Source organism: Danio aesculapii, chromosome 5 (assembly GCF_903798145.1).
Source record: "Danio aesculapii chromosome 5, fDanAes4.1, whole genome shotgun sequence".
NCBI classification, from domain to species: domain Eukaryota; kingdom Metazoa; phylum Chordata; class Actinopteri; order Cypriniformes; family Danionidae; genus Danio; species Danio aesculapii.
The window spans coordinates 12,144,825-12,163,728 of NC_079439.1; the positions used below are offsets into that span (position 1 = coordinate 12,144,825).

Here is an 18,904-nt window from a genome sequence, read left to right on the forward strand (position 1 = left end):
ATGGACAGACAAATGGATGGATGAACAGATGGAGGAAATAACAAAACAAGGAATGGATGGACAGATTTAGGAAATAATAAAACAAGGGATGGATGGACAGATTTAGGAAATAATAAAACAAGGGATGGATGAACAGATTTAGGAAATAATAAAACAAGGGATGGATGGACAGATTTAGGAAATAATAAAACAAGGGATGGATGGACAGATTTAGGAAATAATAAAACAAGGGATGGATGAACAGATTTAGGAAATAATAAAACAAGGGATGGATGGACAGATTTAGGAAATGATAAAACAAGGGATGGATGGAAAGATGGACTGATGGAATGGCAAAACAAGGGATGGATGGACAGACAGACGGATAGAAGGAAGGAGTGACTAAACAAGGGATGGATAGACAGACAGATGGATGAATGGACAAATGGAATGTCAAAACAAGGGATGGATGGACAGATAGATGAACAGATGGAATGATAAAACAAGATGGATGGACAGACAGATGTTTGAGAGGAATGAATAAATAAGGGACAGATGAACGGAAGAACGGATGGATAGATGAATGGATGGATGGATGGATGGATAGATGGACGGATGGATGGATGGACGGATGGATGGATGGACGGATGGATGGATGGACGGATGGATGGATGGACAGACGGATGGATGGATGGACAGATGGATGGATGGATGGAATGACAAAACAAAGGGTGGAGGGACAGACGGAGACACCGAATGATGGATGGATAAACTGATGGATGGGTGGACGAAACAATAAAAACATGGATAAGCAGACAGATGGAATGACAGACGGACGGAACAATAAATTGAAGACTAGACGAAATGACAGATGGATGGAAAGAACAGTAAAATAATGGATGGATGGAATGATGAATGGATGGATGGTTGGAACAATAAAATGATATATGGATGGAATGACAGATGGATGTATGTAATGCACAGAGTGACCAATAGATGTATGAAAGAAACTAGATCACCAACAGGTGGATGGATGGATGTATGACAGAACATACAGACAGACATACATACAGACAGACAGTCAGATATCCAAAGACACATAATGCAGCCTAAATGTGCATAAAGAGAGCTAACAATAGCGTTACTACACAATAAAACAGTAACTCCATTCCATATCCACACCTTGTTCTTTTTTATTAAAAACAAGCTAAAAATAACACTAGCGGAGAAGCAGAATGCCAGCAGAAAAGCGGTGCCTTATAAAAGCGTGTTAATCATGCCGGTTTGAAGCTCAGCTTGACTAGTCTTGCCACTGATAGACCTTGATGAAATGCTGTTATAATTAAAACCACTCATGTGTTCAAAATAAATGTCGGCCCCATGTCCCTTGCCAGGGCACCGACACCACTGGGAGCCGATGGCAATTACCGTCAATATTTCTAATTTCCACTAGGCTGTAGTGCAGGAATAGTCTTCTCAATGGCTCCCAGTGGATTATTGGCAGAGCGAAATCCATTTGCCAAGACATACGCAGCGGCATCACTGTTTTTACCAATGTATTGACTAACTGTTATGCCATTCAAAGCCTGATATAAAAGATAAGATGCCCAATTCCTGCTGAGCGATGGGATGAATGGGACAGCTAATAAATAACCCTCCTTGGCTAACAAATCAGCTAATTCATATTCATGAGGCAAACTTTTACATTCTATTTCTTTCATATGTTGTGTTTTCCATTTATTTATGGTTGTGAATTGTATTATGGGAGCCTGATCTCTGCCCTGTCGACTTTTGATGTTGCAAATTCAACTACGGTTTAACAAAGTGACTTTTATTGACATTTTAGTAGTTTGTAATAATACACTCACTGGCCACTTTATTAGGTACACCTTACTAGTACTGGGTTGGACCCCTTTTTTGCCTTCAGAAATGCCTTAATCCTTTGTGGCATAGAATCAACAAGGTACTGGAAATATTCCTCAGAGATTTTGACATATTGACATGAGAGCATCACACAGTTGCTGCCGATTTGTCGGCTGCACATCTATGATGCGAATCTCGTGTTCCACCACATCCCAAAGATGCTCTATGGGATTGAGCTCAGGTGACTGTGGAGGCCATTTGAGAACAGTGAACTCATTGTCATGTTCAAGAAACCAGTCTGAAATGATTCGGCTTTATGATATGGTGTGTTATCCTGCTGGGTGTAGCCATCAGAAGATGGGTACACTGTGGTCATAAAGGGATGGACCCTACTCAGGTAGGCTGTGGCGTTGAAGCAATGCTCAATTTGTACTAATGTGTCTAAAGTGTGCCAAGAAAATATCCTCCTCACCATTACACCACCACCAGCCTGAACTGTTGAGACTAGGCAGGATGGACCATCGCAACATTTCTTCAATCTTCTATTGTCCAATTTTGGTGAGCCTGTGCGAATTGTAGCGTCAGTTTCCTGTTCTTAGCTGACAGCAGTGGCACGTGTTGTGTGTTCAGAGATGCTCTTCTGCATACCGCGGTTGTAACGAGTGGTTATTTGAGTTACTGTTGCCTTTCTATCAGCTCGAACCAATCTGGCCATTCTCCTCTGACCTCTGGCATCAACAAGGTATTTGCGCGCACAGAACTGCCGCTCACTGGATATTTTCTCTTTTTCAGACCTTTCTCTGTAAACCCTAGAGATGGTTGTGCGTTAAAATCCCAGTAGATCAGCAGTTTCTGAAATACTCAGAACAGCCCGTCTGGCACCACTCATGTGTCATCAAAATCACCTTTCTTTCCAATTCTAATGCTGGGTTTGAACTGCAGCAGATCGTCTTGACCCTCTCTACATGCCTAAATGCATTGAGTTTCTGCCATATGATTGGCTGATTAGAAATTAGCGTTAACGAGCAGTTGGACAGGTGTACCTTATAAAGTGGCCGGTGAGTGTATAATGTAGAAGAAATGATATAATAGAGAAATAAATCTGTGTGTGTGAAAACAACAGAAAAAGTACTGGCAGTTTATTACAGGGTTTTATGTAGCGTAATAGGTTATATGCCGAAGTACGCTAATAGGACTTTTAATTTGCCAGTAACCTGGGTTAATCGTTTCCGGTGAAGTGTGTGCCAATGCAATTTCGGCGCGTTTAAGGTCTGTTTTCTTTAAAAATCAGCGATCTCCACTGGCTAAGTGATAGCCACTATAAAGTGGGTCTCAGATTGTACAAGAAGCACTGCATTAAATTACATTTTTCCCGCCATGTCTTTATAATATGAGCATTTATTTTACCTCAGTATATTCAATGGAGCTTCTGCGCTAGCCTGCCAGTAAACGGCTTTTTGTCTCGTTTTACAGTAGAGCAACTAAATGAATCCCAAAGTCTGTTTAACTGATTGTATTTGAATTACATTACAACATCAATGCTGTAAAAGGAACCGTATAAAATGGAAAAAAACGTACAATAGCAGGTCACCGGAAGCTTATCAGTATAGGAACAACACTAGCTCATATACCCTGTATACAGCACCAACCCAGACAATTTATCACTTTATACTGTTAAAAAAAGTGTCACGTTTTCACGTTTGCGATTCAAAAGCATAAATAAATAGGGGGGATATTAAACCAACTACAAACTACCGAAAACTGTTAATTTAGGGATATTTTTTTACAGTGTGGCCTCAAAAAAAGCGATTTAAAATTATTTAATATTCAGATAAACAAGACGCTGAATCACAGCAGACCTAATAATCCCCAGCGACACGCGTTGACTCTGTGATCGTCTAATTAGGCCTTAATTCATCATGAGGAGAGGTACTAATAACAGCATGCTTATGCATATTGTGCGCTTTGGCTCACCATCCTTGGCCTCGGGAGTCTCTGCGGAGGATGTTCTGTGAGGACAGAGACTGAATGTAGGTGAATTATGAAATCCTTCGCCTTTCATGTGTTTATTTAATATTAATTGCTGAGGTTTTTATTCATTTTCTCAATGGATATGGTGCAGTTAATAAAACAAGAGTCCAGACAGATGGAGAGACACAATAAGGGGGAGAAAGAGAGACACTCTATCTAATGATTTTGTGAATCGCTTGTGCAGAATCCAGGTCAAAGCTGCAGAGTTTCCCGGCTGGCACACAGAAAAGTGGGGCAAACTCAAACTTTCCCTCCTTTTTTCCAGTGAGTAAGCAGTATGACACACTCCCTCACTGAGAACATCGCTAGTGATCATACTGAAATGAGGCAGAGGGAGGGAAGCAAAGATTTAAGAGGAACAAACAGGAAAAAGACGTTAATGAGGAAAGGAAGGAAGGAAGGAAAACAGGGAACGAGGGAATAAATGATGAAACTGAGGAATGAAAGAACTGAAAACAGAATAGCTGTAAATGCAGAGCCAGAAAAATATTTGACATGCTACAGATTGAGCGCAACATTTACAGCTTTATAGAAATACCGCACATTGCTGAAAGTGCTAGGTGGTTGCTAGGGGTGTTCTGAGTAGTTGCTAAGGTGTTGCTTGGCAGCTGCAGAAATTTTTGAAATTTATAGGGGAATGATAGGCAAGCATAGTCTCATACTGACTGACGGAACGATAGAAAGATGGGTGGATGGAAGATGGAAGGATGGACAGATGGAAAAATAAACAAATAGATGGATGGATGGATGGATGGAAAAAAAGACGAATATATGGACGGATGAAAAAAAAAATAGACGAATGGATACACGACTGGAAGAACAGATGAAAGGATGGACAGACGGAAAAATAGATGGATGGACGTACAGAGAGAAAAATAGACATGGACTGATGGATGAAAAATTAGATGAATGAATGGACAGATGGAAAAATAGACGAAGGGATGGATGGATGGAAAAATAGATGAATGTATGGAAAAATAGATGAATGGATAGATGGAAAATAGACGGTTGGATGGACGGATGGAAAAATAGATGAATAGATGGACGGATGGAAAAACAGACAAATGGACTGATGGATGAAAACTAGACGAATGGATGGACGGATGTAAAAATAAACTAATAAATGGACTGATGAAAAAAATAGAAGAATGGATGAATGGATGGATGGAAAAATAAACAAATAGATGGACAGTTGGAAAAACAGACGAATGGATGGACGGATTAAAAAATAGATGAATGGATGGACGGATTAAAAAATAGATGAATGGATGGATGGATGGATGGAAAAATAGACGAATGGATGGAAAAATAGACTAATGGATGGATGGATGGATGGATGGATGGAAAAATAGATGGACAGATGGAAAAATGGTTGGATGGACGGATGAAAAAATATAATGGATTTATAAAATTATAGAAAGATCAACTGACAGAATGACAGAACATTAAAATGATAAAATAACAGAAAAAAAAATTATAGATAGAACGGTCAAACAACAGATAAAGTGACAGACAGACAGACAGACAGATAAATAAATAGATAGATAAATATATAGACAGAACGATAGACAGACAGATAAAAAGATAGGCAGGCAAGCAAGCAAGCAGGCAGGCAGGCAGGCAGGCAGGCAGGCAGGCAGGCAGGCAGGCAGGCAGGCAGGCAGGCAGACAGACAGACAGACAGACAGACAGACAGACAGACAGACAGACAGACAGACAGACAGACAGACAGACAGACAGATAGATAGATAGATAGATAGATAGATAGATAGATAGATAGATAGATAGATAGATAGATAGATAGATAGTACAGATCTGTACAGTCAATATAATGACTGGACTGTCACCACAGTCTTAGGGAAGTCAAGGAGTTTCGCTACACAAACAGACAAAAGCAGGCTGGGGGAAGAAGACAGAGGAGACACCAGGGATGAAAGGTAGACAGTGTGACAGAAAAGCAAGTTAGCTGAGGCTGAAAAGATGAGAGGAGTAAGACAGAGAGAGAGAGAGAGAGAGAGAGAGAGAGAGAGAGAGAGAGAGCGAGAGAGAGAGAGAGAGAGAAAGAGAGAGACAGAGAGAGAGAGAGAGAGAGAGAGAAAGAGAGAGAGAGAGAGAGAGAGAGAGAGAGAGAGAGAGAGAGAGAGAGAGAGAGAGAAGCTTTTGAAGAAAACAAGGGCATCAACAAAAAAAAAAGCAGAGGGGCTCTCAGTGGTTTTTAGATGTCGTTCGTTTCTCTAAAAATAGAGAGGTGAAAATACTGACAAGCAGTGACACAATGAGCGTTGTTTCCTGCATTGATGAGACAAGTGCATATGTGCCTGGAAAACCACTGTGTCGGAGGGTTAAAAGAGAAGAAACCGGAAGCTTTTTTCCATATAAGGATTAAGCAATCTGATTTTACTCATCTTCTTTTAATGCTATTGATCTGCTAGCTGTGCACTTATGACAGAGCGTGTATGTGTGAGCTCTGAAAGTCAAAAGTAGATAATGATATGACAGATAATCAAACAGCAGAGTGTCCTTATCAAACACCAGTGTCCTTGTCAGAGTCCTGTTTCTCTGAGAAGAAAAATCATCATCACTATACAAGACAAAAAGTGTTAAATACGGTGGCTCAGTGGTTAGCACTGTCACCTCACAACAAGAAGGTCACTGGTTTGTGTCCAGTTTCTGTGTGGAGTTTGCATGTTCTCCTCGTGTTTGCGTGGGTTTCCTCCAGGTGCTCCAGTTTCCCACACAGTCCAAAGACATGCGCTATAGGTGAATTGAATAAACTAAATTGGCTGTAGTTTATGTATGTGAATGTGAGAGTGTATGGGTGTTTGATTTGATTTGTGGCTGGAAGGGCATCCGCTGTGTAAAACATATGCCAGAATAGTTGGTGGTTCATTCAGCTGTGGCGACCCTTGATAAATAAGGGACTAAGCGGAAGGAAAATGAATGAATGGTGTAAAAAAGCTAAACAAAGTTTCCCAAGTCTTTTCCTTCACTTCACAGACTCACCAGACTCAATGACACTTAAACTGACAACAAACGTAAATGTTCATTTTCTAAATAAATTTAAAAAACACATCATAAATATAGTATTAATATTGTTCAAAAGTTCGATGTAAGATTGTTTAAAATCATAATACTGTCAATTCAGTATTAGAGTTTTTTCCTTGTCGCTGTCGCCACTGGCTTGCATGGTTTAGGACTTGTCGAGCTGCGCATCGATGGATTTGCTCTTCAGTGTTTGGACTTTCAGCAGTGAAATGTAAACCACACTGAACTGAACTAAACTGAACTTAAACTCTGAAAACTGGACTGACACAGTTTCTATTTAGTAGAACTTCTGTGTTAAGCTGCTTTGACACATTCTATAGTTTAAAAGCGCTAAAGAAATAAACATGAGTTGAACTGAATTGAATGTGCGTGGCAAATTTATATTCACTGCTCTGATTGGCTAACAGTTTGCATAATAACAGAGCTGAACAGGCTGTGAAATAAAAGTAGGATTTTCTGTGGAGGTGGAGCTAATCCAATCTATTGCATCATAGAGTAGAACAGAGCTATTCAATTAGTTTGTCATGGAGGCCAGTTCATGAAAAGCATCCCAAATGAGGGGCCGGAGAGATATGACTTGCAATATGAGTGATGACACAACAGCAAATAAGAGCCCATATGTTGTATTTTTGCTCCTTGAGACACCCATGTTGAATTTTTCAACATTAAAATGTTAATATATTGTATTTTGAAACTACATAACATCACTGCTTTGTACAATGTGGCTTTTGTTTTCCAGACATTTAAATGTTGTATTTCAGAGAACAACAAAAGCAGTGCCTTGCTTAAGTAGGTTTCTACATTCAGACTAGTGGTGGGCCGTTATCAGTGTTAACGTGCTGCGTTAACGATAGACTCTTATCACCCGATAAAAAAAATATCGCCGTTAATCTATTCTCAAAGTTGGGTTTGGAGCTGGGTCTATTCTACGCAAGCTATGATGACTTTCACCATGATATTTTAGTGCGGATGTATACCTGACCGGTGAGCCGTCTGGCACAAAAATGTGCCCTTCTGAATCAAAACAGCAGGATGACCTTCTGGATCTTTCACTTTCGTCGAAGACATACTGACTACGCTTTATACATGGACATCTGTAATCTAGTTATTTGCCTTAATAGACAATAATATAATTAAGATGTTTAAATGAAGTGCTTTCAAGTAAGAGTTTCCTGTAGTTTTGGGTGACTTTAATCGCAGTTCGGCAGTTTCACCTTCACTCATAAACATTTCATTCATGCCCCGTGACAAACTAGGGTATTAGACGCAAATAAGGAGTAAGGACTGGTGAGAGTGTCATGGAATTTAATAACGCACGCCAAATGGAAAGAAAAAAAACTTCCGCATTTCACATTTTCAAATTTCCGCATACTCCACATGTCTTAATTCTATTTCTGATCAGTTATGACTTTAGTCAGATTAAGGTAATCAAAAATCGCTGTTTGGAGCTTATGTAGGCCTACTGTTCAACATTCATGTTTAACTGAATAAACAGTTAGTAAACACAAGTACATCTTATTAAACATAATTTATTTTCATCACCAATTATCATAGTAGAACAGTTTCTCAAGCAGTTTGTGATGCATTTTGGAAACAGGAGATGAGCCCCTGGTCTAATGCACCACCTGGCTTGAGAAACCCTTTCTCAAATACTTGCGTTTAGTCATTATTCGGGTAGCACAAATTTTCTGAATGCCTTCGGCAGAATTCAAATCAGCCATTTTAATGTAGATTAATTCCAAGATTACAGTGAGATTAATCTAGATTAAAAAAAATTATCTATACCCACCTATAATTCAGACACATTTAAATGTTATGTTTTAAACTGCATAACAATTATAGATGCAGCAATTATAGATTTTGGTTGTATGATTATAGTCTGAAGAATAATCATGGTTTCACGTTTATCACGTCTAATGTAAATTTAAGCTTTATATTAGGTAAGTATTTAAATGAACTGTTGTTATCATCTGCATTCATACATGCATAATCATTTTAATCATTTGTAATAATTCGTCTATATATATATATACACATTTGATCCACCTTATAACAGTTTATACCATTGTGAATGCATGACCGTGCCAATCAATTCTAGGAAAAAGATCATTCAACAGTCTGAAACTGGCAGTATAACTGTATATTGGCCAACAATCATATAGCAGAAACTTCACAAAAGCCTAACCTGAAGATGTTATTAAATGGGCTTTAAATGCAGATAATAATAGCTCGATGACTTTAAGTGTTACAGTGTAGTTTACATTGTTCGATGGGTTATGCGAATCTTAGACCAATTAGAAAAGGTGTTTCAGAGCACAGAGAATGGGCTTCACGGTTGAATTTAATTACTGAAACTCATGCTATAATGAGAACAGCGTAATAATGATGGTGGCAACTGCTTTGTTCCTTTAGAGGCAGCTAATGGCACAAAGGGCAATGCATTTATCTAAAGAAACACACCGAGAGTGTTTCACTAATACACTAATCAATAAAGAACAGAGAAGTAAAAGAACAAACTGTAGAATTACAAAATTAAATATTAGAAACAAAAATGTAGGTTCTCCTCAAACACTGTGCAGATAAAATTGGTATTCATTTGATATTAGTTCTACTGACTTGAAAAATTTAACTGGAGAAAGTGTTATAATAGACAGACAGATCAAATAATAGATGAAGAATGGATTATCAGACAGACAGCTAACAAACAGATAGATCAGATGACATGACGCTTATTTCACGCGGCCGCCATTTTAAAGAAGCAAAGCGAGGCTGCGGTGGGAAGAAACCCGGAAGTATAGGACCAGCACTGTAAACATTGCAGTAACATGATGTGGACTACAAACCTCCAGCTGTTGCCGAGATTTCAAAATGCAGAAATGGTGTAAACATCACTTTAATATCATTCAGTAAGTTTAATTTAAACAATTAAAAGCAATTTAGCATCAAACTACATCACTTTAAAAGTAATATGATCAAGTGTCCTCCTAGGCTTCAGTTCATGGCACGAGTTAAACACTGTGGGGACGCTTTCCTGCTTCAGTCTATGTAACCCTGTGAGCAATAAAACACTGCAGTCCTCTGCAGCACACCCTCGTGTTGCCTGTAATAGTGTTGTCCTGATACTGAAGTTTTAAAAACGTCCATTTTCCGCTTACATTCAAGCGCTGCTGAGCGCGTTCATAAACAGCGCTGATTTACCATAGTATTCACCAGTGCTTACCAGTTTACCGCTCTTCACCCGGTGCAAACACAGATACACGGACACTGGAGCGCGACGCAGCCGTGAAGATCAGTCAAGTCATCAAGCAGATCGCTCGTCTGTGTTTGTACTCGGTAAACAGCGGAGGGTGAACTGATGACCTTCTCGGCCAATCACAGTCATTTCTGTTGAGCACGTGAACACAATAGCAAATCAGCGCTGGTTTAAGAAAGCCATCAACAGTGCCTTACATGTTAACGGGTAATGGATGTTTTTTCTTTTAATTCAGTTTCGTGACAAGTCTAATATAGTGAAAGAATCAGTTCATTAACTCGAGTTTGATAAATGGCATCTAAAACGTGTGTTTGGGAAAGAAAACGTAAGCTAACTAGTGCCATTTCCCTTAACTTAGCTGAAAATGAGCTCTGATCTCCTTTTTATTTTCACTATTCATTCAGAACGGACCATCGGGTCACTCAGAAGGATGTGAAATTATACATTTATGTCACTTTCTCTTCGCTGATAAGATATACAGCCAGCTACACAACATTCCTATGTAACTCCCAACGATACTTCCGGGTTTCTTCCCAACGCAGCCTGGATTTCGCTTTTAAAAATGGCAGCCGCGTGAAATCAGTCTATATTACAGATAGAGATATTCCAGTAAGGCTATTTCAATTGAAAATGTAACGGCTAAGCCTCATTAGTGATTTCATTAATATTCAAAAACATACAAGCATAGGTTGTTTATATATTATTGATGTAAATGCTATGCATGTACTGTAAAAAAAAACTATTCATAACATTTACAGTGAAACCAGCAGCTGTAGTTAAAAAAGAAATACTTTACGTTATACTACTCTACCATACACTCACCGGCCACTTTATTAGCTACACTTTACTAGTACCAGGTTTGACCCCCTTTTGACTTCAGAACTGCCTTAATCCTTTGTGGCATAGATTCAACAAGGTATTGGAAATGTTCCTCAGAGATTTTGCCCCATATTGACATGACAGCATCACACAGTTGCTGCAGATTTGTGGTCCGCACATCCATGATGCAAATCTCCCATTTTACCACATACCAAAGGTGCTCTATTGGATTGAGCTCTGGTGACTGTGGAGGCCATTTGACTACAGTGAACTCATTGTCATGTTCAAGAAACCAGTCTGAGATGATTTGCTCTTTATGACATGGAGTGTTATCCTGCTTGAAGTAGCCATCAGAAGATGGGTACACTGTGGTCATAAAGGGATAGACATGGTCAGCAACAATATTAATCTAGGCTGTGGTGTTGACACGATGCTCAACTGGTACTAATGGGCCCAAAGTGTGCCAAGAAAATATCCCCCACACCATTACACCACCACCAGCCTGAACCGTTGTTACAAGGCAGGATGGATCCATGCTTTCATGTTGTTCATGTTCTGAAACTGCCATCCAAATGTCGCAGCAGAAATCGAGACTTATCAGACCAGGCAACATTTTTCGTTTTTAGCTGACAGGAGTGGCACCCGGTGTGGGTTTCTGCTGCTGTAGCCCATCTGCTTCAAGGTTGGATGTGTTGTGCATTCAGAGATGCTCTTCTGCAGACCTCGGTTGTATCGGGTGGTTATTTGAGTTACTGTTGCCTTTCTATCAGCTGGAACCAGTCTGGTCATTCTCCTCTGACCTCTGGCATTACCAAGGCATTTGCGCCCACAGAACTGCCGCTCACTGGATATTTTCTCTTTTTTGGACTATTCTCTGTAAAGCCTAGAGATGGTTGTGCATGAAAATCCCAGTAGATCAGCAGTTTCTAAAATACTCAGACCAGCCTGTCTGACACCAACAACCATGCCATGTTCAAAGTCACTTAAATCGTCTTTCTTCCCCATTCTGATGCTTGAACTGCAGCAGATCGTCTTGACCATGTCTACATGCCTAAATGCATTGAGTTGCTGCCATGTGATTGGTTGATTAGAAATTTGCATTAACAAGCAGTTGGACCGGTATACCTAATAAAGTGGCTGGAGAGTGTATATACTATACCATGTGATGTTTCAGTTTTTCTTTTAAAATAAATCTGCAAAAATGTCATCAATTCTGTGTGTTTCTGTCAATATGGGGTGCTGTGTGTACATTAATGAGGGAAAATATTTACCTAAATTATTTTAGCAAATGGCTGCAATATAACAGAGTGAAAAATTTAAGGGGGCCTGAATACTTTCCGTACGCACTCTATGTGATAGTCTGGGATAGTGTGCAAAATTTTTGGTTTCAATATTAAAAATTTAAATTAACTTACTACGGCTCATATAAATATTTTCAAAATTCTCACTGTGCGAGTCTCACTGTGCTAAATAGCAGACTACATAATAAATCTCATTTGCCTTTCATTAATTCCCCCTGCTGATAAACTGACAGACCAGCAGAAGTTACCATTGGTATTCCTTACTGGCTTTTTCTGATATCTGACTGCCCAGAGCTTATGAAAGGCGTCTGCATGAAGCATATACGGCTTTGATTGATGTTCTGGAATGCAAAACGGCAGGCTAAAAATAGACTGATTGTCCGCCCTGCTGTGATTGGACAGTCTAATGAGTGCAGAGTGATTTCACACAGGTAACTCTCGGTCTACCACCCATCGGCGGACAGACACTGTGCTCAACGCGAGGATGAGGAAGATAAAATAATGTGAAGCGGGAACAAAAAGACAGTGATAAACCCTCTGCTTGAATGATTTGATGCAGTCGTTGTTTCAAATACTCACTAATTCTCCATTTTACTATAGTTTAAACATGCAACAACCCAGGCTTGGATTCAATCAACAAGAAAGAGTTTATTTCTATACTATAAGATACATGCATGTTATCTATTTATCACTGCTTATCATTAACAGTTTGTTTGTTTTTTTATTACACTGTTTTACACCCAACCTGGTCTGAGCTGGGATTCAACCAGCAATTCTTTGTATTGGAGTCGGTTACTCTAACAAGGAAGCTAGAGACCTTGGCCTTTAGCCTCTTTGTTAGAGCAACTGACTCCTGTGCAAAGAATTGCTGGTTGATCCGAGCTCAGACCGGGTTGGGTGCAGTAGGACCGGTGGGTTACATGTGGGGGCTCGTCTGGGATGGAAGTGAAGTTTAGGGGGCGAGTGTTACAGAGGCCAGCTACCGAAATTGTATGCAGGTTACCTCACTCCTCTGACCTCTAAAGGTGCTCTAGCGACAGACGTTAGATGCCATGGTCTTTAGCCTCCTTGTTAGAGCAAACTACTCCCATGCAAAGAATCACCGGTTCGATCTCAGCACAGTGCAGGTTGGGTGCAGTAAGACCGGTTTCTTAAATTCTTAAAGACACATACAAATGGAAAAAGTATAGCAGTTGCATTACGGGATCCATATTGTTTCTCTGATTAACAATGCAGATGATAAGTATACTTGCAGCTGACTACTCTTAGGTGCTCCGTAATCGGTGTCTGTATAGAAGTGTTAATTGCGTTTGAACTGATTTTGTGAATGGCACACTTGGCATTACTTGAGGATCTGCCAAGAGCACTTGTATAGAGTGCCATTTGCTTGACGAGAGTGATGAAAGCTGGTAATGGTTGTGTGAAAAGAAGTTTGTTTTCTTCTGTTGAACAAAAAGAATGGCATACTTGAGATTTAGGGGAAAAACAGCCATTGACTTCAATTATATTTTTGTTCCAACCATGTGTTTGTCAATAATTTTTTAACATTCTTCAGAATATCTCAGGCCTGTAGCGCGAAAGATCCACCCCTCACTGACAACGGTCCAGAATTTGTCCCATACATGACCTATTTGTTCTATTTTGACTGCTAAGCCATCATAAATAGTGAAAATAACGCATAGAAGAAGGGTTTAAGACCAAGCGGAACCCTGTGTTGGCTGTCACTTCATGACTGTGGATTCATTTGCTGGCCAGTTTATTATTTGCCTAATAAATAGCAAAAGGCTAGTTTTAATTTAAAACTTTAACATATTCCATTTTTCCTCTTTCTAATGATATTTGATCTAATAAATTTGTATTTAATAAAAAGTATTGAGTTCTGGCGCATTTGGTCTCTCTGGATTTTACTTGAGGGTACTCAGAGACTGTCTTTCGAAATTTGTTTTTTAATCTCCTTTTATGTTTGTCTTTGCTTTGAAGCATTTGTATGCATTTGTTAGAATGTCTAACAAAAACTGCTGTACTTGTTGTAACGAGATACCAGTACCACTGTTGTTCTGTTGAATTAAAAAAAAAGTATTGTTCTCATTTCTTTATTCTAAATTTTTAGCAAATATTTTTGATACATCAAAAAGTGTAGTAATGACGACCATCAGACACGCTAATCCAGCAAATTATAGTGCTTAAAATGTCACTAAAAAGCAGTATTTAAACTTCATAATTAAACAGAAAATGAGGTGAATAACTGCAAAAACATTGACGTTTAAGGAAAAAACTTAAGGAAAAAAAGAACGACCAATTTTATACATACACACACACACACACACACACACACACACACGCACACACACGCAAACACACATATATACATATACAGTTGAAGTCAGAATTATTAGCCCCCCTGTTTTTTTCCCAAATTTTTGTTTAACAGAGAGAACACATTTCTAAACATAACAGTTTTAATAACTCATTTCTAATAACTGATTTATTTTATTTTTGCCATGATGACAGTAAATAATATTTTACTAGATATTTTTCAAGACACTTCTATTCAGCTTAAAGTGACATTTAAAGGCTTAACTTGGTTAATTAGGTTAACTAGGCAGGTTAGGGTAATTAGGCAGGTTATTGTATAACGATGGTTTGTTCTGTAGAAAAAAATATGTTCTGGGAAAAAAATAGCTTAAAGGGGCTAATAATTTTGACCTTAAAATGGATTTAAAAAATTTTAAAAACTGCTTTTATTCTAGCCAAAATAAAACAAACAAGACTTTCCCCAGAGGAAAAAATATTATCAGAAATACTGTTAAAATTTCTTTGCTCTGTTAAACATCATTTTGGAAATATATCTAAAAAAGAAAAAAAATTCAAAGGGGGCTAATAATTCTGACTTCAACTGAACATGATATATGGGCCCGATTTCCAATCAAGTGATCGGATCTGGACATCCCTAATGGAAATGTTTAATTCCAGCCACTTTGATTGAACTTAAACAGTGCAATACAATACTATCAATACTTCTATTTACAAAACATTAATCAAAACGCTCAGCCAATCAGAATCAAGCATTCGACTATAGTGTGTATTAATGACACAATAAACAGGAAGCAAACGAACACAAAAGAGCTAAACTGATTATTGGCTGCCTGACATTTCAACACGCGTCAATCAAACATATTCTGTCGTGTGGATATGATTTGCATATATTTATGGAGTCGGTGAGCACATGCGTTCAGGCTTGATGCTCCCCACTGATCGCCACCTAAAAGCCGTAGTGATTGTTGCACGCAGTCCTTTGAGATAGCAGTAATACTAATGTCCTACTGTTATATCCAATGACGCAAATAGAAAACAAAGCAGGCATTGCATGGACGTGAGGGCAAAGCGTAATTACACACACACATACACACTCCGCTTTCTTCCATTCAGTCAAGGGATGTTTTGTAAGTCACCTGAAGCCTATTAAAGCAATTTAAGCAGAAAAACGAATGACTGAACTCATTGTCATTCATTAGCGTCTCAGGTAATGCGCACAAGCAGCGCTGTGAAAAACAAGCACTGACATCCAATCAGGAATCCAGTGAAGTATAGTTTCTATAGTGTTTTGTGAAGATTAAAGGCGAAGTGTGTAATTTCTGCAAGCCTATATCAGCGCCAAAAAGACTTACTAAAGTTGAGTTGAAAATGCAGTTGCAGAAAGTTTTAAACAGTTAGATTTTGGCCTTGATTTGAGTCGTTTGAGCGCTGTAATAAATGCTTTACTATGTTAGATGGTGACTAAAGCCTAAAGTTTAAGCTCACTCAAGTTTAAGATTTGTGCACGGTAATGATTACCACAAGAAGCTAATTTCTTCCTCTCCCTGTTTGTTTCTTTAAACAGCTAATTTTAAATAAGTAGTTTAAACAAGCAACAAAAAAATAATTGTTTGAGTGAAAATCAGAGAATTAAAAAGCAGTTGCAGTGAAAAAAAAAGTCACACTTCAGAGCCTTGCCAACTCTGTTTAGGGTATAAAACTGCAACAGAAGAAAGCATTTCTCTACCAAAACACTGCCTGTCACCTTTAAATCCAGGGTATCCTGGGATCAGAAACAAAGCTCGCCCTCAGAGAACAGCCTGGCCAATCAAACAGCATGTGAGCTGTGTAATCCGACTAAGCTCCAATCAAACTTTAATAAAATCCTGAGGCAAAGGAAAAAAAAAAAAGAGTTCCCATTGATTATCACTGCCTCTGATTTTCTCCCCTTCGGTGAAATAGCAATTCTTCTTTTCACCTTTGGTATATGCAGTTTTGTCTTCCAGGGCCTCCATCTGCCACCCCAAGAAGTGATGGGACGCTCAGTAACATGGTCACCTCCGAAAGCACATCCCTCTCCCGAATGCGACAGCCTGCCAATACGCGTCAGGCCAGCTGTCAGTCAAGCTGTCACTCGTCCAGACATGCAGACTCTGTGTTGAGGAAAGGCACAAACTGATGACTGATGGTGGCTGTTTGTCTCAGGCTGTGATAATGATAATGAGGATTAGGGAGAGTATGATACATGCAGCAAAACGCTTTAGACATCTGTCCTGTAATAATATGTTTGCTGGCAACAAATAATACAAAAACTGTTTAGCCATTAGAAGGGGAATGAACTGGGTGACAATTAGTTTAGGAACCAGTTCTCACTATAGACTTGACGCTTAATAATAAGATATTTGAGCAATTCCATGCAAATGCAAAATAATTAAGTTTTTACCAAAATATCGAAGAATTTTGTGTATGCAAGTATTTTATAGTTCTTTAAAAATACTCAAAAATATCTCTGTCAATGTTTTCAAACTTTCATTTACCAAAGTCTGTCACATCCATAACCAAGCTTTTTCCTCATAAATGCAAAAATGTCAAATAAAACAAAACCATTTTTGTTTTACACTTGCTGACAAGTCTTGTCTCCTATCCAAGTTTTAGGAACAACACATAATAACTTGACTTCTACTTGATCAATTGGTATCAGAAGTGGCTTAAATGAAAGGCAAAGGCCTCTAGATTACGCTTATTTTACCAAAATAAAATATGATCATGCCTTGATTTTTAATTAGGTAGGACAGTAAGTTCTCACTTTACTTAGACAAGTCTTGTCACTTAACATAAATAATGTACAGTATAGAATATAAAGTCATGGCGTAGTGGAAAAAGAGTTAATATTGTGTATGACTCCCATGAGCTTGGAGGACTGCATCCATACATCTCTGCAATGACTCAAATAACTTATTAATGAAGTCATCTGGAATGACAAAGAAAGCGTTCTTGCAGGACTCCCCGAGTTCATCAAGATTCTTTGCATTCATCTTTAATGCCTCTTCCATCTTACCCCAGGTATGCTCAATAAAGTTCATGTCTGGTGACTGGGGCTGGCCAATCCTGGAGCACCTTGACCTTCTTCGCTTTCAGGAACTTTGATGTGGAGGCTGAAGTATGAGAATGAGCGCTATCCTACTGAAGAATTTGCCCTCTCCTGTGGTTTGTAATGTAATGGGCAGCACAAATGTCTTGATATCTCAGGCTGTTGACTTTTCCTTCACCAAACTTGACTGATTTCTAGAGAATCTTGGGTCCATGCAGGTTCCAATAGGTCTTCTGCTGTATTTGTGATGATTGGGACGCAGTTCAACAGAAAAATCTACCTTCTGCCACTTTTCCAAATGATCAGCTAGAAGTCAAGTTATTATTTGTTGCTCTTACAACCGTGATCGACGACAAGACTTTTGTCAGGTAGTGTGTACATTAACTATTGATAAGAAGCAAATAATCAGAAGTTCATTAAGCTAAAACCCACAGTTAATGATTTGTTAATAGTGAGTATTGTATATTAAACTAAAGCATGACCAAAACCTATAACAGATATGCACATTTCCAGATATAAACACAGTTTACTTCATCTAAAATGCTTTAATGAGCTATTAAACTGATGATTTAATTGAGAATCGTAATCTACTGACTAATCCTTCATGCTACAAATGAGATAGTTGCAGCTTTCTTGCAAAAAATACAAATTGTTCATTTATAGGCTGATTATGTTGATTTACCTTGCGTAACATTCTTCAGGAAGAAGAAAATCCAACTGTTCTGTCCTAATCCTGTCCCACACAAACACAATCACACACCAAAAAACATCCCAAAACACAATGGAGCTTAACAGTCAGGGCTTCATCTGGGAATAAAAATCTCATTCACTTTCTCCAAAGAGGACTGGATTTTAAAACAACCTTTCAAGAAAGAGTCACTATGTGCTCAGAATTTGTAAAGTAATGATACATGCAGCCGCAGAAGCCATTCAGATTTCAGTATCATTTTTTTAAACAGATAAAAACCTGAAGGCACAGTTACTATAAAAAATTACTCACTGTCAGGCCAGGCACGATGTAGGTGACCTTTTTTCTTCAGCAGAATATTTTTGTAGCTTAAACCGTGATCCTTGGGGGACAATTTCAAGTCTGAGGCTATTTGAGATAAAAACAAAGAAATAAACATATCAAAACATACATATGGGGATGGGGGGTTATACCTAGGGCTGCTGCTGATACTTTGAGCTCTTATAAAATGATCTGTCTATGTGCATGAGACTGAACAT

At 38.7% G+C, this 18,904-nt stretch overlaps 1 protein-coding gene across 2 annotated transcripts in view; it reads right to left on the minus strand.

The window, feature by feature from the left end:
* nf2a (NF2, moesin-ezrin-radixin like (MERLIN) tumor suppressor a) overlaps window positions 1-18,904 on the minus strand; it is a 138,822-nt gene that overhangs the window by 26,337 nt on the left and 93,581 nt on the right. Inside the window, exon 18 of one of the 2 annotated variants that reach the window (XM_056457375.1) lies at window positions 16,559-16,739. The exons of the other annotated variant lie outside the window; for it this stretch is intronic. Coding sequence (XP_056313350.1) covers window positions 16,641-16,739 — 99 coding nt within the window. The 3' untranslated portion in view covers window positions 16,559-16,640. Of the gene's footprint in view, window positions 1-16,558; window positions 16,740-18,904 lie in introns of those variants that run through there. 2 annotated transcript variants of the gene reach the window in all.